The sequence below is a fragment of the Pristis pectinata genome, chromosome 20, assembly GCF_009764475.1.
Source record: "Pristis pectinata isolate sPriPec2 chromosome 20, sPriPec2.1.pri, whole genome shotgun sequence".
Classification (NCBI taxonomy): domain Eukaryota; kingdom Metazoa; phylum Chordata; class Chondrichthyes; order Rhinopristiformes; family Pristidae; genus Pristis; species Pristis pectinata.
Genome location: NC_067424.1, coordinates 1629717 through 1654194, shown reverse-complemented (window position 1 = coordinate 1654194; position 24478 = coordinate 1629717). Strand labels below are relative to the sequence as shown.

The following is a 24478-nucleotide window of genomic DNA, read 5'->3' as shown; positions in this document are numbered from 1 at the left end:
AGTGGGTGGGAAGTTCAAAGGAGATATCAGAGGGAGGTTTTTTACCCAGAGAGTGGTTGGTGCATGGAATGCACTGCCTGGGGTGGTGGTGGAGGCAGGTGCATTGGTGAAATTCAAGAGATTGTTAGGTAAGCATATGGAGGAATTTAAAATAGAGGGATATGTGGGAGGAAGGGGTTAGATAGTCTTAGGCGAGGTTTAAAGGTCAGTACAACATGGTGGGCTGAAGGGCCTGTATTGTGCTGCATTGTTCTATGGTTCTATGTTGCAGTTGTATAAGTCATTGGTGAGGCTGCACTTGGAGCACTGTGTGCAGTTTTGGTCGCCCTGTTATAGGAACGACGTGGTTAAACTGGAAAGAGTGTAGAGAAGATTTACGAGGATGTTGCCAGGACTTGAGGGCCTGAGTTATAGGGAGAGGTTGGACAGGCTAGATCTTTATTCCTTGGAACATAGGAGAATGACGGGCAACATTGAATGTTTAAAATTATGAGAGGCATAGATAAGATGGAGGGATATGGGCTGAACACAGGAAATAGGGATGCGCTTGGTGGACAATGTGGTTGGTGTGGACTTGTTGGGCCCAAGAGCCTGTTTCCATGCTGTATTGCTCCGTGACTGTGTCAGGGTTTTACATTAGTTGTGCACAGTAAACATCTGACCGTTCGGGGGAATGCATTGAATGTTAGTGGTGAAGAATGAACAGAATAGAAACAGGTTAGGTTTTGGGGAAACGTCAGCAGTTTCCTGTAAATGAGATTCCTTCACATACATGTGTGAACATGGAAGGGTTGAACTTCCACTCAGCAGCTCTGGGAGGGTGACCCATAGAGTCAGCAACAGAGCACAAAGTTGCAATGTGGGGATTCTGCTCGAACTGTCGGCATCTGTGGGAGGGACTCGGGTAATGCAATGTGCTGCTTTTTTAACTGTTTAAATGTTCTCCTACTAGCAAAACTAGCAAAATGTTTTTGTGCATTTAGTATTTTAGATTTAAAATTAAAGCTTAGTTTTATTTTTACGACTTTAATAGTATTGTAAATGTATCCAAATGCTTTTGAATGCATTAGGGTGTCTAATAGCAACAAATGCTTCATTCTTTTCTCAGATGTAAAATGTCAGCTTCCCAGTTTTCCAGACACCATCCGCATCATATCCCCACCCAGTCTTAATTATAAATATCAGGATAAAATCACTTTCCAGTGTAACGAAGGTTATGAGATGGTTGGCGAGAGTGTCATTGTATGTGGAGAGGACAACAAATTTTCACCCCCACCACCGAGCTGCATACAACGTGAGTAAACAGATCCTAAGCTGGAGCATAGAATTGGATCTATATTTAAGGACAAGTATGATTAAACATTTATAGAAGTGAAGAGGAACAGCAAATACATGGTGACCATGTACTTGCTGTTCCTCTTCACTTCTATAAACCTTAAAAATTAAACTTTTGTGATTTAAGAGTAAAAGAAATATGGGTTATATTTCAAAATGAGATCAGTCATTGCTTTTGTTTACAATCACAAAAACGCAGATTGAAAGTGAAAAAACTGCAGATGCTGGAAATACAAATGGCATGTGTGAAGAAGGGAATAGTTGATGCTTCGGCTCAGTGACCAAGGTGTGAGCAGTGATATGTCTCAGGGGTCTCGCTCGGACCTCCAGTTTTAACAAATAACAAATGTTTTGGATGAACGGAGTGAAGGAATAATTGCAAAGTTTGCTCACAAATTCAGCTGTTAAGAGTTGGAGTTTGCACATGCCCCCTTCGCCTGTATGGGTTTGCACACACCTTCCCCATTTCCCATGCGGCGTGGATGTACTGTAGACACATTTACAGCTGGAGTTCCTACTGAACGGGGAGCAGGTTCGAGGGACTGAGTGGTTTACTCCTGTTCCTACTTGTAGTCTTGTGGCTATAAAGAGGTGTTGATAAATGAGTGGGCAAAGGTCTGATCAATGGAGTCTGATATGGGAAAAGGTGAAACTGTTCATTTTGGCACGAAAAATAAAGCAGCGTGTTATCTAAATGGTGAGAGATTGTAGAGCTCGTAGACGTAGAGCGATCAGAGTGTCCTTGTGCATAATTTGGAAATGCAAGTTTACGGGTACAGCAAGTAACTAGGAAAGCTAACAATGTTTTATTGCTAAGGGAACGGGATACAAAAGTAGGGAGGTTACCCTTCAGTTATAGGGAACAATGGTGGTATTGATTCTCTGCAAAATGAGAGCCTGGTAGTTGGTGTTTTCCTCTGAGGCATCAGCATGCAGGATCACTGCAGTTTTACACATGAGAATGATTAGTTTTAATTTTGAAGAAGTAAGGGCAACAGGATGGAACTGCACTGTTGATAAGCAATTCTCCAAGGAGTCCAATGTTACGGCAGCAGATTTTGCAGGTTGGTTGGAGTTGACACATTCATGCTTTAAGATTTTGGTTAGTTTGTTATTGATTGTGGCAGGGTAACTGTCACCAAAATATTAAATTGCATCATTGACACCAGTCGGATCATTCATTTAAAGAAAGCCAGCTATATCAGTACAGGCTGTTCCCAGATCACAAACGTCTGAATTACAGGACTTAAATAAGGGCAGTTACAATGGTATGAAGGAGGAGTTGTCGATGGTGAACTGTGAAAATGAGTTAAGAGACAGATCAGTAGGTGAACAGTGGCAAATATTCAAACAGCTGGTCTGTAAACATTTGGCATGAATTTATCCGAGTTAGAAAGAGGGATCCCCTGTGGCTTCTCGCTGCATCGGTAAAGCAGCCAGTATAATCAAAGAACCCACCCACTTCTCCTTTCTCCCATCGGGCAGAAGATACAAAAGCCTCAGAGCACATACCACCAGGCTCAACTACAGCTTCTATCCTGCTGTTATAAGACTATTGAACGGTTCCCTAGTACGATAAAATGGACTCTTGACCTCAAAATCCAGCTCGTTATGACCTTGCACCTTATTGTCTACCTGCACTGCACTTTCTCTGTAGCTGTGACACTTCACTCTGCATTCTGTATTGCTTTACCGTGTACCACTTCAGTACACTGTGTAATGAATTGATCTGGTATGCAAGACAAGTTTTTCACTGACCTCGGTACGTGAGAATAATAAATTAATCCCAGTTAACAAAGCAGGTCAAAGATGATGAATTAAAATGTAGGGCATTATTCAGTGGCAAGGGCTGGTGGTAGAACAGAAGACTGGGAAGTTTGAAGATCCAGCAGGAAAGATTTAAAAAGCACAAAGGAAGGGAGAAAATTGATTTTGAGAGAAAATTTGTGTGTAATATCAAAACAAACAGTAAGAGTTTCTCTCGATATGTAAATCGGAAGAAGGCAACTCAGGCAGGTGTGGTGGTCTCCAGAAAACGAGGCTGGTTAGTTAGTAACAGGAAACAAAGAAGTTAGCAGATGTGTTAAACATTTTTGAAATAAAAACAGAGAATGCAGCAAATGCCTGGCGACTTGGGAGGCATCTGAGAGAGTAAGGTCAACATTTCATAGAACACTACAGCACAGTACGGGCCCTTTGGCCCACAATGTTATGCTGACATTTTATCCTGCTCTTAAGATCTATCTAACCCTTCCCTCCCACATAGCTCCCCATTTTTCTATCATTCATGTGTCTATTTAAGAGTCTCTTAAATGTTCCTAATGTACCTGCGCCCACAGCCTCTGCAGGCAGTGCGTTCCATGCACCCACCAGTCTCTGTGTAAAGAAAAAACTTACCCCTGAGATCCCCCTTATACCTTCCTCCAATCCTTAAAATTATGTCCCCTCGTGTTAGCCATTGTTGCCCTAGGGAAAACGTCTCTGACTGTCCACTTGATCTATGCCTCTTATCATCCTGTACACCTCTGTCAAGTCACCTAGTATAGTGTAGCTATACTAGGCCTAGGTATAGTGTAGCTCTACAGTGCCAGCGACCCGGGTTGCAGTGAGCAGATTCTGCTGGAACCGTCAGCATCTGTGGGAGGGACTCGGGTAATGCAATGTGCTGCTTTTTTTAACTGTTGTAGTTTAGCTGAATGTTTTTGTGCATTTAAGTATTTTAGATTTAAAGTTAAAGCTTAGTTTTATTTTTACGACTTTAATAGTGTTGTAAATGTATCCAAATGCTTTTGAATGCATTAGGGTGTCTAATAGCAACAAATGCTTCATTCTTTTCTCAGATGTAAAATGTCAGCTTCCCAGTTTTCCAGACACCATCCGCATCATATCCCCACCCAGTCTTAATTATAAATATCAGGATAAAATCACTTTCCAGTGTAACAAAGGTTATGAGATGGTTGGCGAGAGTGTCATTGTATGTGGAGAGGACAACAAATTTTCACCCCCACCACCGAGCTGCATACAACATGAGTAAACAGATCCTAAGCTGGAGCATAGAATTGGATCTGAATTGAAAGGCAAGCCTCTCCTTATAGCACATGCCCTTTAATCCAGGCAACATCCTGGTAAACCTCTTCTGTGCCCTCTCCAAAGCCTCCACATCCTTCCTGTAATGGGGCGCTGAGAATTGAATGCAATATGCCAAATGCAACCTCATCAGAGTTTTATAAAGCTGCAACATAACTTCCTGACTCTTGAACTGAATGCCTCAACTAGTAAAGGCAAGTGTGCCGTACGCAGCATTTCCCACCCTATCAACCTGTGCAGCCACTTTCAGAGAGCAATGGACTTGGACCCCAAGATCCCTCTGTATATCAACACTGTTAAGGTCCTGCCGTTAACTCTGTGTCCCTTTACATTTGATCTCCCAAGGTGCAACACCTTACATATGGCTGGGTTAAACTCCACTGGCTATTTCTCCGCCCATATCTGCAACTGATCTGTATTCCGCTATATCCTTTGGCAATCTTCTACACTATCCACAACGCTACAAATCATTGTATCGTCTGCAGACTTACTAACCCACCCATCTACGTTTTCATCCTGGTCATTTGTATATATCACAAGCAGCGGATGTCCCAGTACAGATCCCTGCAGAACACCATTAGTCACAGACCTGTAGCCAGAATAAGTCCCATCGAGGACTACCCTCTGTCTTCTGTGGGCAAGTCAATTCTGAATCCAAATGGCCAAGTCGGCGTGGATAAGATCTCTTTACCAGTCACATATACATTGAAACACACAGTGAAATGCATCTTTTGCGTAGAGTGTTCTGGGGGCAGCCCATAAGTGTCGCCACGCTTCCGGTGCCAACGTAGCACACCCACAACTTCCTAACCTGTACGTCTTTGGAATGTGAGAGGAAACCGGAGCACCCGAAGGAAACTCACACGGACACAGGGAGAACGTACAAACTCCTTACAGACAACAGCCGGAATTGAACCCAGGTTGCTGGCTCTGTAATAGTGTTACACTAACCACGACACTACCGTGCCTGCCCTAATCCCATGCATCCTAATCTTCTGGATGAGGGACCTTGTCAAATGCCTTCCTAAAATCTATGCAGACATCATTCGCAGCTCTACTTCATCAGTCACCTCATTTAAAAAAAAACTCAGTCATGTTAGTAAGACAAGACTTGCCCCACACAAAGCCTTGCTGACTGTCCCTAATTAAGCCTTGGCTCTCCAAATACTCCTAAATCCTATCTCTAAGAATCCTTGCAATAGCTTCCCTTCTACTGATGTGAGACTCTCTGGTCTATAGTTACCAGGATTATCCCTCTTTTTCTCCTTGAACAACACAACAACATTAGCTACTCATAGAACAGAACAGGCCCTTCTGCCCATGATTCTGTGCCGACATAGCTAATCCCTCCATTTTCCTCTCATTCATGTGCCCATCGAAGCCCCTCTTAAAAGGCCCCAATGAATTTGCTTCCACCACCCTATCAGTTAACGCATTCCAGGCATCCATCACTCTCTCAGTAAAAAGAAAACTTATCCCTCACGTCTGTTCTGAACCTACCCCCTCAACTTTAATGCATGCCCTCTGGTATTGGATCGCTCAATAATGGGAAAAAGATATAGCTTGTCCACCCTATCGCCCCTCATAATTCTATACACTTCCAACGGATCACCCCTCAGCCTCTGCTGCTCCAGAGAAAAGAGCCCAAGTTTGTCCAGTCTCTCCTGATAGCACATGCCCTCTAATCCAGGCAGTATTGTAGTAAACTTCCTCTGCTCCCTCTCTAAATCCTCGACATCCTTCCTATAGTGAGGTGATCAGAATTGCATGCAATACGCTAAATGTGGCCTGTAGAGATGCATGATAACTTGATTCCTATACTCAATATCCAGATTAATGAAAGCAAGCATTCCATAAGCCTTCTTAACCACGCTATCTAACTGTGTAGCCACTTTCAATGAGCCGTAGGCTTGCACCCCAAGGTGTCTCTGCTCTTCAACACTGTTAAGGGTCTTGCTGTTACGAGTGTACTACCTCTTGACATTAGTCCTACCAAGGTGCAACACCTCACATCTCGCCAACACTTCGCCAATCCTCCAGGATCTCGCCTGTAGCTGAAGAGGACGTGAAGATCTTGGCCAAGGCCCCAACAATCTCATCTCTTGCCTTTCTCAATAATCTGGGGTATATCCCACTAGGACCTGGGGACATCCACCTTAATGTTCTTCAAGAGACTCGACTACCTCTTAATCTCAAAATGCCCGAGCACATTAGCTCGCTGTACACTGATCTCACTATCCTCCACTTCCTTCTCCTTGGTAAATACCGATGCAAAGTACTCATTTAGGACCTCTTCCATATCCTCTGCCTCCAAGCACATGATTCCTTCTTTATCCATGAGTGGTTCTACCCTCTCCCTAGTTATCTTCTTGCTCTTAATGTAGGTGTACAATTGCTTGAGATTCTCTTAAATCCTGCTTGCCAAGGACTTTTCATGGCCCCTCCTGGCTCTCCTAATTCCCTTCTTGAGTTCTTTGCTAGCTTTATAATCCTCAAGGACCCTGTTTGATTTTAGCTTCCTAAACCTTACTTGCACTTCCTTTTTCTTCTTGACTAAATTCACCACCTCTTTGGTAATCCAAGGATCCCTTCCCTTGCTGTTCTTGTCCTTACTGCAACATACCTGTCCTGTACTGATTGAGGAATAAATACGATAGTGCATTGTATATGACTAAAAGAGGTGGTTTATGATATTGTGAAACAGTTTATTAAATTTGGCAGTGTGGAGAGTTTTAGAAAGTAGCAGCAGATGACCAAGAATTTTAGGGAAGGAATTTTGAATAAAACTTGGTGTGCCTACAGTGTTTTCCAAAGAGAGAGCAGTGACGAATAGATATGTAATGGATCATTGAGGCATTATAACTAGGCAATAAAGAGGTGATGGCTTTGAAATATTTTGCATCTGTCTTTACCATGGAGGATATTATAAAGATAATATAGAGTGGAACTGTAGATCTCATGATAGTGAGTGAGGGAATAAAAGTAATAAATACAGGGAAAGGAAAATGCTGAAGAAATTAGCCTGAAACCCAGCTAGTCTTTGAGACCTAAGAACTTGAATTCTAGCATGTTAACGAGGTGGACTGCAGTAGTAGTGGATGTCTTTGTGATGATTTTCCAAAATCCCGTTAATTTCAAAATAGTCAAGAACTTTGGAAGGTTCCAAATGTATCACCATATTTGGGAAGTGAGGTAGAAGAAATGAACTGTGGATCAGTTAATCTGATGTCTATTTTAGGGAAATGTATAAATTAATAGTGTAACATGTTGTCAAGGAAAATAAATGTATAAGCAGAATCAGTGTTAGTCTTGATGAAGGGTCTCGGCCCGAAACGTCGACTGTTCATTTCCCTCCTCAGATGATGCCTGACCTGCTGAGTTCCTCCAGCATTTTGTGTGTTTTTGAGGATGTGACTGGCTAGAGTGGTATGTTTGGACCTGTGGATGGTGCATATCTTGACATTCAAAAGGCACTTGATAAAATACCAGGAAAATTGGTTATAGAAAATAATGGTTTGGGTGTCATAGAGCCATATAGCATGGAGACTGGCCATTCAGCCCACCACGTCCATGCTGACCAGTGGGAACTCATTTGTGTTACTCCCATCTTCTAGCACTTGACCCATAGTTTTTTTATGCCTAGGTGATTACTGCCTAGCCATGTATACTAGTGGAGGTAGAATGTTAGAAGCAGACTTAAAATGGAGCTGTGCGGGACATCAGCTGCTTACAGTTTACTTACATAATTTTGGCATCTTGGGTTCCTGATGGTACAAAACCAGGTGTGAAGAGTACTTGGTGAGCCTGCAAAGGTGCATAGATAGACAGGTTAAGTGAATGAACAAAGTGGCTGCAGATGGAGCATGATGTAGGGAAAAGTGAGGTCATTCTGTTTGATAGGAAGTGTAGATAAGAAAATATTTTCTAAGTATTGAGTAAATGTTGGTGTACTGAGGGGTGTGGGTGTGCTGGTTCATGAGAAACAAGAAACGTATAGTGCCAGCAAATAATTAGAAGAGCAAACAATAGGTTAACTTCAACTACACTTGGTCCTCTTTATCCACTGACTTGCTATCTACAAATATGTGTGTTTGAGGTGGGTACAAAGGCCCAATCTGGAACTTTTTAATAACTGTATCTACATCAGTAGAACAGTACAGCACAGCAACAGGCCTTCGGCCTACAGTGTCTCTAATCATGATGCCAAATTACACTAATCCCTTTTGCCTGCGTGTGATCCAAATCCTTCCATTCCCTGCAAATTCTATCAGGTCTCCCCTCAGCCTCCAATGCTTCAGAGAAAACAACCCATGTTTGTCCAACTCCAAGTTTGTCCAATGTATTGAGTACTATTGTTGTCGATATAAGTACTCTGACCAGTTTCCAGATCACTTGTGTCAAGTGGCCCCTATCCCTCACGGATACCACAGATTCCATAACAACCACAACATAACAAGCCAACTTCTATATTCAATGCTCTGACTGAAGGCCAGTGTGGCAAAAGCCTCCTTCACCACCCTGTCTACCTGCAACTCCACTTTCAGGTATCCATGTACTTGTACTCCAAGGTCCCGCTGATCTACAGCACTTCCCAGGGACCTACTGTTTATCAGTCAGGGCATTGAATATAGAAGTTGGGATGTTATGTTGCAGTTGTACAAGGTGTAGGTGAGGCCGCATTTGGAATATTGTGTTCTGTTTTGGTCATCCTGCTATAGGAAAGATGCCATTAAGTTGGAAAGTCCTACCCTCATTTGCCTTCCCAAAATGCACTCATTTTACTTGTTTACCCCATTCCTCTCTCCCCCTCTATGCACCAGTGGGGGCTCAATCATTGGGTAGATTCAAGGCTGAGCAAAGGTTTTTGGAAACAGGATGTGGGGACCAGATAAGAAATTGGACTTGGCACAAACTCAATCACAATCTAACTAAACAGCAGAGTAGCCTTGTGTCTGACTTCTGCACTTTCAGTTCCTTATCCTCTTGTACCCACGTGATGCGTTCCTATTATTTTCCTTGTCCCCTCCACCGCGACTACAGCTTGAGTTTCTCAAATTGAATATAAACAGGTGGCTTGGTTGTGCCTTATGGGTGTTTTTTTTACCCTGCACCAGTCCATAACAAGCCATAACTTTTGAATCAATCCTTATGTTAACCTTGTATTTCTAACATTATTGGCTAAATTAAATCAAGAAATATTTAGAAGGCAATTGTAGGAACATACCTCTTGCCCCAGCTCCCCCACCCACCATCAGCTGCCTCTTACCATTCGTTTCCCTTGTAGTTTTCCACCAGTAGTTCTTACTGGGTTGTCAGTGGAGCCAACCAGTTCACTCAGCATACTGCAACTGCACCTATCCCCAAATTTGTCACTTCATCGTATTAATAAATGTGTATACTGAGGAAGGAAACAATCCGTGCAATGGCTTCCTTGTCCAAAGTCATCTCTGCTTCTGTGCATCTGCTCATCTTTTCCTCTGATTATACTCTTCAAACAAGGTTAATTTTGCATATTTATAGCATCTTTCATGCCCTAAGGATATTGCGAGGTGCTTACAGTGCTCTCACTACCATACTTGAATAAAATTACTCGAGAGAGAGGCAGTGAATGAATCTGGATCACTAAAACTGACCTTTTAGTGGGAAAAATCGGCTCAGCTTGAGGTTGTCCCATAGGGAAACAGATGAAACCTATTACTGCTAATCATAAAGGAAAAAAGGAAATCAGCAAGGATAGTGATGTGACGTTACAGTATCTGGGCATCCTTGCTTTGCTTTGGATTGTACATGGAAGCAACTGGCTTTCAGTGAAGGCTGAGGCAATTCATTCCAGCTAGTGAGCTGGTGGACCCTTCCACATGGTGCACCAGCAGAGTGCAATGTTGTCTGCTGTCAGGAGGAAGGCTTTGTGATTACATTTGTGGGCTCAGCATTGTATTGCATGATAAAATAAAAACGGAAAATGTTGGGAATACTCGGCAGGTCAGGCCGCTTCTGTGAGGAGAGAAATGGAGCTAATGTTTCGGGTCGAAGACCCTTCATCAGAACTAGGAAAGAGACAAAAGAAGCTCATTAAGCTGCAGGAAGAATGGGGAAGGGCAGATGTCTCTGACAAGGTGAAACTGGTGTGACCATGGGGATAAGTTGTACACAAGGTTATTTGGTCAATGTCAATAGGTGTAGTTAAAGAGTGCAAAAATATACAAAAGAACATTGTAAAAGAATGTAGGAGCTGCAAAATGCAGAGCAGGAGGACATGCTCAGCCGGTCAATCTGGACATGTCCTCTACGTCCAGGTAACGTGATTTCTTCTGTCTCTTCTCTATTCTGACGAAGGGTCTCAGACGTCAGCTCTGATTCTCTTCCAACAGATGCTGCCTGACCTGCTAAGTATTCTTAGAACTTTCTATTTTTATTTTAGATTTCCAGCTTCTGCAGCTTTTTTTTATTTTTCACTTGTGTTGTATGATTGCTATTATGTTAATCTGCAATATTATTACTTCACAGCTTCAGACAATAACACAAGTAGGAACATTGGTAAGTTGGAAGATTGGATAATTCATGCCTTTGTCTTGGATCTGCATTTTTATTGACAAACTCAATCATGCACAAATATTTACACAGTGATAACAACTGAAAGTGTTTAAGGAGGTAAGTGAGAATGTTTTTTTGGGATGAGGGCACCAGTGGTAAGGCCAGCATTTATTGTCCATCCCCAATTGCCCTTGAAGGTGGTGATAAGTTGTCTTCTTGACTTGCTGATATTTATGTGGTGAAAGTGTTCCCACTCTCTCTGCTTGGGGAGGGAGTATCAGGATTGTGACCCAGCAATGAAGAAGGACCAGTTATATATTTCCAAGTCAGGGTGGTGTGGGTCCAGAGGGGAGCCCACGAACCTGCTGCCTTTGTCCTTGTTGGTGGTAGAGGTGGTGGATTTGGAGTTGCTGTCAAAATAGCCCAGGTTAGTAATTGCAGTGCATTTTACAGATAAACACTGCAGTCACAACATGGTGGAAGGAATGAATTGTAGGGTGTGCCAGACTTCTGCTTAAAGTAGAAAATAGAACTGTACAGCAGAGGAATAAGTTCTTCGGCCCATCATGTCTGCACTGATCATGAGCCAATCTAACTAAGCTCATCTGTCTGCACGTACTCTGTATCCCTCTATTACCTGTTCATGTAACTGTCGAAATACTTCTTAAATGTTGCTATCGTATTGGCTTCTGTCACCTCCCCTGGCAGCAGATTTCAGGCACCTACCACCCTCCATGTATTAAAAAAAAATCTCTTTTAAACTCTTTCCCCCCTCATCCTAAACCTATGCCCTCTAGTATTTGACATTTCCACCCTGGGAAAAAGAATCTGTCTATGCCCCTCATTATTTTATAAACTTCTATTTTGTTGCCCCCTCAGCCTCCACTGCTCCAGAGAGAACAACCCAAGTTTGTCCAACCTCCTCTTATAGCTAATACTCTCTAATCCATGCAACATCCTGGTGAATCTCTTCTGCACCCTCCAAAACCTCCACATCCTTACTATACTCTCCAGTTCTGGTCACCACACTATATTCCAAATATGGCCTAACCAAAGTTTTATACAGCTAATACGTGACTTGGCCACTTTTATACTCAGCGCCCCAGCTGATGAAGGCAAGCATGCCATACGCCACCTTTACCACCCTATCTTGTGTGGCCACTTTCAGGAGCTATGGACTTATTCAGGCAGCTGTGGACTTCCACCCCAAGATCCCTCTGTATATTATTGCTCTTAATGCTCCTGCCATTTACCGTATACTTTCCTCTTACAATTGACCTCCTGAAATGCATCACCTCATGCATTTTCAAAACTCCACCAATTTTTGTCATCTGCAGATTTACTAATTAGACCACCTACATTTTCATCCAAATCGTTACCATTTTACAGAGGTCCTAGTACTGATCCTTGCATAACACCACTGTTCACAGACTTCCAGTTAGAATAACAGCCCTCCGCCACTATCCCTGTCTTCTATGATCGAGCAAATTTTGAATCCTACCTACCAAGTCACTATGGATCCATGTAACTTGATCTTCTGGACCAGCTTGCCATGAGAAGCCTTGACAAATGCTTTAGTAAAGTCCATGTAGACAACATCCACTGGCCTATCACCATCAATCATCTTCACTTCCTCAAAAACTCAATCAATATTTGTGAGACAAGACCCAAGTTTATCCCAGGGGCTTTGTCAAAAGGATGTAGGAGTTGCAAAATGCAGAGCAGAACGACATGTCTGACAGGTCAGGCTGGACATGTCCTTCACCCCCAGAGTGAATAAGATGTGGATTATTGTGCGCTGTTCTGAACTGAGCACTAATATTTACTGAGTTTCTGAATACGCTCAGTTCTCATTATCCATTGATTTGCTCTTGATGAATCTATGTACTCGTGGGGTTGGCCTGAAGACCCACCTTCAACTTTTTTTTGAATGAATATATAGATGTACACATTGTGAAGCTAGTTATTGTATGCATTAATACCATAATCAGTATCTGGACCACTTATGTCAACTCCCTGCTGTTCTAGTAGAGAGCAGATTTTGTTACGTAGGTGTATCTTGTGATTGCAAAATCGCTCCCTGCTTATAACTGGCAATGGAAATAATTTGTTAGTGTAATTTGAAATTTAAATGTGTTTATAAGTAAATGTGCAGTAATGATATTTGAATATTATGCAGTCCATTTATGTTTATCTGGTTGGCATATTGGATACAGAGTGCCTTAATGGTATCCACATTTTTGCTGTCTCTGGGAAGTTTGTGCCCCTGTTCCTTGGGTAATGAGGACAGTGTGCTTAATTTTTCTGGCATCTTTACAGAAATTCTAACTGTGGGAGGACTTTATGTGGTTGATATAAATTTGCAACTTGGTGTTTTTCCTACTTTAGGCCCATCAGGAAGAACATGGTAAAGATCAAGAGGGCAGGACATATCCAGTGCATGGCACGGTGTTGTAGAGCAGAGAGACCATAGAACCATACAGCACAAAACAGGCCCTTCGGCCCACCATGACCTAGGGGTACAAGTACATAGTTCTCTGAAAGTGGTGACATAAGTAGACGGGGTGGTGAAGAAGGAATATGACATGCTTGCCTTCATCAATCAGGGCATTAAGTGCAAGAGTTGGGACATCATGTTGCAGCTGTATGGGATGTTGGTGAGATCACACCTGGAATATTGTGTGCAGTTCTGGTGGTCATACAATACGAAGGATGTGATTAACCCAGAGAAGGTGCAGAACGTTACCAGGACTCGGGGACCTGAGTTATAAGGAGAGACTGGGGCTGTTTTCCCTGGAGCGAAGGAGGCTGAGGGCTGACCTTGCAGAAGTTTATAAACTCATGAGGTACATAGATAAGGTCACAATTTATTTCCCCAGAGTAGGGGAGTCTAAAACTTGAGGGCATAGGTTTAAGGTGAGAGAGGAAAGATTTAAAGGGGATCTGAGGGGCAACTTTTTCATAGAAGGTGGTGGGTGTATGGAAATGGCAGAGGGGGTACAATTACAACATTTAAAAGACATTTGAACAGATACGTAGATGGGAAAGGTTTAGAGGGATATGGGACTAGCTCGGGTAGGCAAATTGATTGGCATGGACGAGCTGGGCCAGGGGCCTGTTTCTGTGCTGTACAACTATTATTAGGAGGATATTCATGGATGAGGGTTTTTGGTTAATGTGGAGAGACGAGAGAAATGGGTGTTCCCCTTTGAGCAAAGAGGAGAGGGAGTTATGGTGATTTGTTGTCATATTTGACAAACATTCTTATTACCTTGCACAACTACCAAGGTAAGTGTTGAATTGTATGTCCAAGCCTTCACTGAAATTGCCAGTCTCACGTTGCGTTTATCCTTTTCTTTTGAAAGGGATTGGCGTTGGGGTACTCTGTGTGATTGTGATAATTGCGATATTTTCTGCAATCGTGTGCAAAATAATGAAAAGGTGAGTTGTGTTTTATATTTACCATTAATTTATTTTGTATCTGCTGAATTCTATATCATGCCCTAATTTCCCTGCAGTTCATTCTTTTAATGATTCCATTTTCTGCTGAAAATTCTGTTGATATTTACTGAAAAGAGAATTGGTTTTGGGAGTCTGTATCTGTCTTGATATTTGAGAAATCTTTGAATTGGTATGTTCGTCTGTTCTCACTATTTTGCCCTCTAATAGACATAACTGGAAATTTTCCACACATGATTAACTTCCTTAAGATGTGACAAAACCTTGTGTTCTATGCCCATCCTTTGGCATATTAAAGCTCGGCACCACTTCCCCCCTTGATTCTTTTCTCCACAGAACTAATGGCAACTCTGGTTGTACTTTGCTTGGAGTGTCCTTAGTTGTTGGAAGGTGCTGTGGAAATGCAAACCTCTCCCCTCTCTTTGTATGGTCAATAGAAAGCTAGAAAACAACCTCATTTGAAAAGGGAATAGTTTGAGAATAATATCTTCTGCAGGTAGCAATACTGTTTCATTCTTAATGAAGCTCCTAATATCCAAAAATATTCATGATAGAAATGGAGAAGTTCAGCGACTGAGTCTCTGTAGTCCTCTTGGTAAAAGAATTCCAAGGATCTTCCACCATCTGGGTTAAGAAATTTGTCTGTATTCAATGACCTCCCTTTTATTTTGATTCTATAACACCTGGTTCTAGAGCACCCCAGGCAGAGGAAATGCCATTGCTGCATCTAATCTGTAAGACCCCTTAATTTTGTGTCTCCTTCTTCAAACACCCCTTCCCTGGAAGTAGTGTGGTGAACCTTTGCTGCTCCCTATATTTCCTTCCTTGGATGTGTGCAGTATTCCAGATGTGTTCTTTTGCAATGAAAGTCTATAATATTTGCCTTCCTAATTGCTTGCTAAACCTGTATGTTAACTTTCAGTGATTCATGTAAAAGGACACCCGGGTTCCTGCGAATACCATAGCCTGTCAATCTCTCACCATTTAAAAAAATAATCTGCTGCCTTTGTTTATAACCACAGCAAATGACTGTTTACACCCATGTACATCCTCAATCTCCCCTGCACCCTGTTTGCAGCCCACACTGGCACCCGGCTTTGTATCATTGTCAAACTTGAACATATTACATTTGATCCCATCCAAATCACTGATGCAGATCGTGAACAGCTGGAGCCCCAGCACCCCCACCAGTCACAGATATCCAATGGGAAAGTTCCCTGTATATTCCCACTGTTCCTTCAATCAATTCTCAATCCACATCAGAGTACTCCCCCTTCCCCCCCCCCCCCCCCCCCCCCCCCCCCCCTTCCATACTCTGCATTTTCAGGTACTCCTCAGCTGGTCTACACTTATGTAATTAGCAAGTTACAACATCAAAAAAAAACTTGCAGATTATCATAAATCCAAGTTGACAGATCATTTAGTGAACTACAGCTTGTAGCAGGGATGGGTTTCTGAACATCAAGGGAATGGAGGGATACGGGGATAGTGTAGGAAAGTGTCACTGAGGCAAAAGATGAATGGCAGAGCAGGCTTGAAGGGTTGGATGGTAGAGACTTCTGCTCCTGGTTCTTAGGTTCTTCTGTTCTTTCCAGACAGAAAAACAAGACAAACGGCTGTGAGAATGGAGAAGTGGGTTCCAATCAGATGAAGCCTCTTAGGGCTAATGATGAAGTGACACAGTAATGCTCTTTTGAAACAAAAAAGGTACATGGCTTTATAATTCCTACCAATCGGTTTTGTATCTCCAGCAGTGTTTTGGACAGAGTTTAAGCATTTAAAAGTACTTGTTTGAAGGGTGTCATTGCAGGGTTTGGAGACTAATCCATGTCATAAAAGGTTGGTGGTCAGAAAGTGGATTTAATCCGGAGGTTTGAGATGATGCACTAGGGGAGATGCAGCAAGGCCACGGGAGGATACTGAAGTGCAGAGGAGCTGAAGACCATGGATCCTTAAAGGTGGAAGAACTGATGGATTAGGTGGTTAAAAATGCAGGATGTTCCCAGTAATGGAGACTTGTTGCTCTGAGGGAAGTTTGGATAGGCTAGGGTTATTTTCTTTGGAATGGAGGAGGTTGAGAGAAGATTTGATTGAGGTGTTTGTTTAAGATGATGTTGGGTCTGGATAGAGTAGCTGAGGGCCAAACACCTAAGGGGTACAGTGATTGACAGGGGGATTAGAGGAGAGATTAGGGAAAATCATGGAGTGGTACTGACCAGGAGGGGTAATGGGGCAGAAACACTTGTTGCACTTGGAGATGTATGTGAAGAAGCCAAACCTGAAGGGCCATAAACCCAGTGCTGGAAGGTGGGGTTATGCTGGGGAGCTTCCCCCGGCACAGACTCAATGGCAGAATAGTTGTAGTCTGTGTAGTAAATTTTCAATGATTCCAGGAGCAGGCAACACAAGATGGTCACTATTTGGATAATTAATAAAATAGGAAGTATTATAGAAGATAGAACAGGAACAGACCCTTTGGCTAACGATATCCATGCTGACCATGATACCAGCCTAATCCCATCTGCCTGTATGTGGTCTATATCCCTCCACTCCCTGCCTGTTCATGTGCCTGTCTAAATGTTTCTCAAACATTGCTGTCATATCTGCTTTCACCACCTCCTCTGGAAGTGGATTCCAGGTGCCTACCGTTCTGTGTATTTAAAACAAAACTTGCCACTACATGTAAATCTCTTTTAAGCTTTCCCCTTCTTAGTTTGAAGCTATGCCCTCTAGTATTTGACATTTCCACCCTGGGAAAAATACTCCCTCTACCCCATCTGTGCCTTTAACCAGGCCACCCCTCAGCCTCCAACGCTCCCAAGAAATCAAGTTTGTCCAACCTCTCTTTATAGCTAATGCTCTCCAATGCAGGCAACATCCTGGTGAACATCAGAAGTGGCTAAATGACTGAAATGTGTCTCAGGGTGTTAAAAGAATCAAGGGAGGAAACTGCAGGCAGCAGCAACAATGTGAAGGTCACTCCCATGAAGAGGAATTTTGAGTAGTACTGAAGCTGGATGAAAACAAAGTAAAATGCTGTGCTGCTGGTTGAGATGAAGAGGGATGGACAGAGATTTTTGAGGAGAATGAACCCTTTGGGCCAATGGCCTGTTTCTGTCTGGAACAGACACACCTTTAGACTTTGGAGATTTTCCCACATTCAGATCTTTAATGATCTCTCCCAATTACTGAAAATGTAAGTGTGAAGGGTCAGCTTAGTTTTGCTGTTTCAAACCTTGACCTTTAAGGGATATTACCTGAACATCCTGGGACTGCAGAGAGTTGTGGACACAGCCCAGCGCATCACGGACACCAGCCTCCCCTCCTTGGACTCTGTCTTTACCTCTCGCTGTCTTGGTGAAGCAGCCAGCAATCAAAGACCCCACCCACCCAAGTCATTCTCTCTTCTCTTCTCTCCTCTTCCATCGGGTAGAAGATACAGAAGCCTGAGGGCACGTACCACCAGACTTAAGGACAGCTTCTACCCCACTGTGATAAGACTATTGAATGGTTCCCTTATACGATGAGTTGGACTCTGACCTCGCGATCTACCTTGTTGTGACCTTGCACCTTATTGCACTGCATTTTCTCTGTAGCTGTGACACTTTACTGTTATTGTTTTTACGTGTACTACATCAATGCACTCTGTACTAACTCAATGCACTCTGTACTAACTCAATGTAACTGCACTGTGTAATGAATTGACCTGTACGATCGGTTTGCAAGACCAGTTTTTCACTGTACCTCAGTATAAGTGACAATAATAAACCAATACCAATACTGTTTGTGGAGTCATAGAGCAACACAGCACAGATACAGGCCCTTTGCCCCAATGACCATGCCTACCACGGTACCCACCCAGCGAGTCCCAATTTCCTGTGTTCGGCCCATATCCCTCCAGGCCCTGTCCCTCCATGTACCTATCCAAGTGCTTCTTAAATGATCCTGTTGTACCTGCCTCACCCACTTCCTCTGGCAGCTCGTTCCATACACTCACCACCCTCTGTGTGGAAAAGTTGCCCCTCGGGTCCCTTTTAAATCTTTCCCCTCTCACCCTAAACCTATGCCCCCTAGTTTGGGACTCCCCTACCCTGGGGAAAAGACTGTTACTGTCCACCCTATCTATGCCTCACATAATTTTAAACATTTCTGTTGCCCTTCATTCTCCTACATTCCAAGGAATAAAGACCTCACTGACTTTAGGATTTCTCTGATTCCATTAAATTTAACTCTTGAGAGCACAGCTGAGGAGTGTCATTGTCACATTTCTGCCTTTCTCTGAATGAACAAATTTATTTAGATTTGCAGAGTTTATTTACCCAGTGGAAAATGAACGATGTCCACCTGGCTTTATCATCGGTTTGACTCTTGCCTTTATGACCCTTGCAAACTACTTCAGCATTGTTACCATCCCTTTCTTAACCAAACTTTCTACGTTGCATTACAAACTTTCTAATTGTTTCTTTCCTCCTCCCACAGATCAATAATTTGAACAATTGTCATTTTGAATTTGTCTAATCTTGGCTGTAGAACAGAAGCTGCTTCCTGCCGTGTTGAATAAGTGTATCCCATGCAGACAACCAGTTGAATTCCTCTGCGCTTCCTTAATGATTTAAAAATGAATGAGAAGATTCACTCATTGGAACTCAGTTGAAATTGAGTGCAAGGGCAATGAAGTTGCAAAGCAGGAGACTAAATAGAAATGTACCCATTCTTGCAAAGGAATGTCCATGAAGCTTCAGGTCAATTGTAAAGAAAGTATGAAGATAATTTTTTTTCACTTTGTAATTGTATTTCTCTGAAAACATTTCACAATTAGAAGCTGTTGGAGCTGGTTCCTCTATCTACTGGAGGTCTTCAAATTGTATAATTTTTCATGTTATTTCTGAATTCATAATGAATATGGAATTCTCCAGATGAAGGTAATTATTGGGTCTTAAAATTGTTGTTGTTAGTTTTGCTTTGTTGCTATTTAAACCTGATGTTTTGATTTGCCAGGAGCCTTTGAAATCAGCAAAACCAGTGCCCGAGTATTATTGTTCAGAGGGTGTCCATTTGTTACAACAAACTGTAATAACCATCTGGATAGATGTTGGTTAGTGGGGTTTGTCGCATGGTGGATGCATTTATAAATCATGCTGCTTACGGTACTTACGTATCTTCTTAGAAACCATTCCTTTACCAAAGTGAAGATGCAAAAAAAAACAACTCCCAAAAAAAAAGTCAAGTTGTGTGTTTAAAGCTGGATTGGAACTTGTAATTAATTTCATTGAGGCACTGTCACAGCTGAATGAAGCTTTTCCTTGGCCAAATTAACACAGGAGACGTTTTTCTTTCTTTCCTGTGTGCTGCTTTCAAGATACTCCTGGCAAAACATTGTGTATACAGCACTGCTCATTCCGGGGAAGGATTACCCTTCCAAAGGCATGAGTTTGTGAATAATGCACACACGTATGTGGTTGGTTGGTTGGCACCGCTGGACTGGTCTCCCAAGTAGAAGAGACCAGAATTCTGGCAGGTACCCTGATGTGAGACCACAGCTCACTCACTATTATTGTTCATTGGCACTATGTTTGTTTGTATAGATCTTTATGTTCTGACTTTGAACTGTAGAAGTTTGAATTTGGTGTAAATATCTGTGTGGGATTTGGTGTAGTGCAGGACCTTAACACAGCCACTATGCAGCACCTCAACACTGTCAAACAGAGAGCTTATCGGAAATAACTTCAGAGGGTTAAAGTTTGCCAGTTTAAGGGGTGGCTAGTAGTTGGGAGGCACTTTATTCTGATTTGCTTTTTTAGAAAAAAATGAAAAATTGTAATGATGCTCAAATATAATTCTTTGCCAATTGACTGCACAATAAGGCTGCATAAAATAATTTGTTGGGTATATGTAATCCGGTGCTTTGGTCTTCAGTTAAAAGCTGCAGGTGTGAACTGTTTCCTGATATTATCCTCCTTTAGTTGCTTTTAGCCATTGGGATAAATGTTATTGGCAACTGAGATTGGGTGCAGATTAACCTTCGATCCTGGTCAGCCTCCGTGTGTTGAGAGTTGGGGAGAATTGGGGGTGAAAAAATGCCAGGAAACAGGATCAGAGTGGGAGTTTTGAGGCAAAATATTTGGGACCCAGATGGAGATCCAGTGACTGGAACCCTGTGGGAAGTTGGGTTGCGATCAGAAGAGTTTGGGGGAAAAATTTGAGATTTGAACTAGAGCATGGCTGAGAAATGCTGTGGGTCTTTGTTGGCGAAACAGATGGGAGTCGCTCAGATAACCAGAGCATGTAAAGTTCTCATCTATGCAACCACCTTCCTGTTGTGGATCAAGGATTCAGTTTGTTGCCCGGGTTGTGTGAATAATGCACATTGTGGCCTTAACTACTTATTTAGAAATTCCAAGGTGCAGTAGAATTGAGCTCTTGGCTTGCAACTTAGCTTTTCACTTTATAATTGTAAAGCAAATAGAGTGCAAAAGGATTCTTGTACTTCAGCAGTGGTTGCAATATTGGCGCCTTATTGCTAAAATTTGGCGTTTTCTTTATTTGCCTGATGTTATTTATTAGTATAATTAAGGTTGAAATTACCATTTGCTTTTGAATGTTCACAACACACATCTCACTAGTGCTTTTTGAACTAAGTTCATGGTTCTGGATGGTAAAGACCCAGATAAACATCCTGAGGCCTCTACTGTATAACATATTTTGATGCGCAGGGCTCAGGGCTCATCTTCACACTGGAACACCGTGCCTACTTGTTCATTTTGCAGTACATTTTCAAAATCTTTGACATTGGGTCTTATTATGTACAAGACTTAGTAAGTTCTGAATCTAAAATCACTACGCAGAAAAATAGCTAAACTTTCAAAATATGGTGAAAGTTGATTAACTTGCAGTTTGTGCCTAAAGGAACCTGTGCAGCTTTGGAGCTAATATTCCAACATTAAATATCATTTAAGTACTCTTATCTCAACTGCTCATGTCAATAAAATCAATGCACTTTTTAATTTCTCTTGTTTCCTGCCTTTTATGGTGCCCAATGATTGCCAGGCTGATTATTGGTTGTTCATTTAAACGACAAAGTGGGTAGTCACTGTCCTTATTGAAGCCTCTGGGATCTCACCATTACTGTATGGCCAGATCTTGGTAACCTGACGAGGCCTTCCCTGTTGAAAGTGTGGTGGTGGCTGCCTACATTTGGGTGGGTTCCAAGGCCATTCCATTGGCTTTAATGGGCAACTACATGGGGTGACTTTGGAGTCTTGTGTAGGTCAGATTGGGATAGGAACTGCACTCCTGCAGGACATTATTGAAGCAAGTGGTCTTTATTGGCAGTCCAGTGCATTTGTGGTCAGTGCTACTATGATCAATTGTAGTTTTTCCAAAGTCCACACTGTTAACTGAATTTACCATTCCACTGTAGCCATAGATGGTTTGAGCTTGGCTCTCTGGATTATGAGGCTGGTAACTTAACCACTGCGCCATCACCATACCAGTTGTGCCTGTGCCATTGTTCAGTCAGTGACCTAACTCCACATTCCCACTTGTGCCCAAGTCCCTCAGTATTATTGCCTCTACCTCCAGTGTCGACACAGCCATACTCGACAGCTGCTGTTCCCCACAAGTGGAGTGCTTGTTGATCAATGTCTTGAGTTTTAGATGTGACGCACCTTTCTTTTGTTTGTAATATTTGTCTGAAATTTTCCTTAAACTTGCCTGCAGTTGCCTCATTTTTACACAATGTGAATATATTTTGCTCTTTTGCCTCATCTATGCATTGGGAAAATGCCAGGCTTCACTCTGTTGCAGGATACAATATGTACAATTTGAGGCTTGTTTGCTATCTTCAAGCTTCTATTCTGCTGAATGATTTGTGACTTCTGATTACATCTGGTTGCTGCTTGTAGTTGACTATAACAGTCCTTGAGAGAATGTGTCAAGCATGTTTATTGTGGTTTCTGCATCAGAGCCACTTCAGTAAGCAGTTGGCCTCCCCTTCAATGTCTGTTAATATCCTGCTGGCTCTGTTTCTGGGGTTAAATATTTGTAATCTTGTAGGTGAAATGATCCTTGAGCAGACCGGTCATGGACTCCACCCTTCCCCTTCCTGTAGTAGCTACAACTGCACATCACTCCCCCTGTTCACTGCAAGATTTTCTATTGTGTTTGTCACATGATCTTTACACCAGTTCCTGGATGATCAATCAAGAAATGTTCAGTTCTTGGGGTGTGGGTTTTGCTGGCAATGCCAGCACTACTTCTCTCTAATTGCCCTTCAGCTGGTGGTGGTGAGCTACCTCGAGCTACTGCAGACGACAGTGAAGGTACTCCTGCGGTGTCTTTGGGAACAGGGTTCTAGGAGTTAGACCAGTGAAAAAGAAGAAAGGCTAGTATGCTTCCGTGTCAGGATGGTGTGCCTGCTACCGTTGTCTATCCATGTGATACTGGATATCGATTTGGAAGCTGCTGTCACGGAACGTGGGGAATTTACTAAAGAATAGAATAGAATAAAATAGACCCAGCAGCGCAGTAACAGGCCCTTTGGCCCTTGATGTTGTACCGAACTAATTAAACTAATAATTAAAAGCCTACTAAACTAATCCCTTCTGCCCACACAATGTCCATATCCCTGATGTGATGAAATGATCTGCATAGATGGTAAATTGGTTTATTGTTACATGTACCAAGGTACAGTGAAAAACTTGTCTTGCATATCATTCATATGGATCAATTCATCGCAGAATGCATCGAAGTGGTAAAATGGAAAATAACAGAGTGCAGAATAAAGTGTCACAGTTACAGAGAAAGTGCAGTGCAAGCAGACAATAAGGTGCAAGGTCATAACGAGGTGGATGTGAGGTCAAGAGTCCATCTTATGGAAATAATAGCAGAATAGAAGCTGTCCTTGACCCTGGTGGTACGTGCTTTCAGGCTTTTTAATCTTCTGCCCGATGGGAGAAGAGAGAATGTGCAGGGTGGGTGGGGTGTTTGATTATGCTGGCTGCTTTACTGAGGCAGCGAGAGGTATAGTCCATAGAGGGAAGGCTGGTTTTCGTGATGCGCTGGGCTGTGTCCACAACTCTCTGCAGTTTCTTGCGGTCGCGGGCAGAGCAGTTGCCATACCAAGCCATGATACATACGGATAGGATGCTTTCTATGGTGCATCAATACAAATTGGTGAGGGTCAAAGGGGACATGCCAAATTTCTCTAGCCTCCTCAGGAAGTAGAGGCGCTGGTGGGCTTTCTTGGCCATGGCATCTACATGGTAGGGCCAGTACAGGCTATTGGTGATGTTCACTCCTAGGGACTTGAAGCTCTCAACCCTCTTGACCTCAGCACCTTAGACAGGAGCATGTGCGCCCCTCACCCGCCCACCCCCCTTCCTGAAGTCAATGACCAGCTCTTTTGTTTTGCTGACATTGAGGGAGGGGTTGTTGTCATGTCACCATGTCACTAGGCTCTCTATCTCCTTCTCTGGAGCATCTGGTCAGTAAAGACACCTACATTGTTTATTGTTTATTGACGACAGCTCCGCCTTCAATACTATAATTCCAAGCAAACTCATCATTATTTGAGATACGGCCCACTACAGTGGTGTCATCTGCAAACTTGTAGATGGAGTTAGAGCAGAATCTGGCCACACAGTCATGAGTGTATCGGCAGTAGAGTAGAGGGCTGAGGACGCAGCCTTGTGGGGCACCAGTGTTGAGAATAATCATGGCGGAGGTATTGCTGCCTATCCTCACTGATTGTGTTCTGTTGGTCAGGAAGTCAAGGATCCAGTTGCAAAGGGAGGTGTTGAATCCCAGGTCTCGGAGTTCGGTGATGAGTTTGTATGGAATTATAATATCGAAGGCAGAGCTGTGGTCAATAAACAGTAGTCTAACGTAGGTGTCTTTACTGTCCAGATGCTCCAGAGATGAGTGTAGGGCCAGGGAAATTTTCACTGTACCTCTGTACATGTGACAATAATAAACCAATTTACCAATGAACATAATTGTGATATAAATGCACGTTTCCTCTTGCTTGCCAGAGTTATTCGAATCTCTTGCTTTTGATCAACAT

At 42.7% G+C, this 24478-nt stretch overlaps 1 protein-coding gene across 2 annotated transcripts in view; it reads left to right on the top strand.

Annotated features, from left to right (window-relative positions):
• LOC127580696 (sushi, von Willebrand factor type A, EGF and pentraxin domain-containing protein 1-like) overlaps positions 1-23793 on the top strand; it is a 61424-nt gene extending 37631 nt beyond the window's left edge. The window contains exons 11-15 of one of the 2 annotated variants that reach the window (XM_052034454.1): positions 1109-1294; positions 10930-10959; positions 14322-14397; positions 16011-16122; positions 18895-23793. In XM_052034454.1, coding sequence (XP_051890414.1) covers positions 1109-1294; positions 10930-10959; positions 14322-14397; positions 16011-16101 — 383 coding nt within the window. In that variant the 3' untranslated portion in view covers positions 16102-16122; positions 18895-23793. The remainder of the gene's footprint in view (positions 1-1108; positions 1295-10929; positions 10960-14321; positions 14398-16010; positions 16123-18894) is intronic. The other variant, XM_052034455.1, reaches the window with a different exon arrangement.
• Positions 23794-24478: the final 685 nt, after the last annotated feature.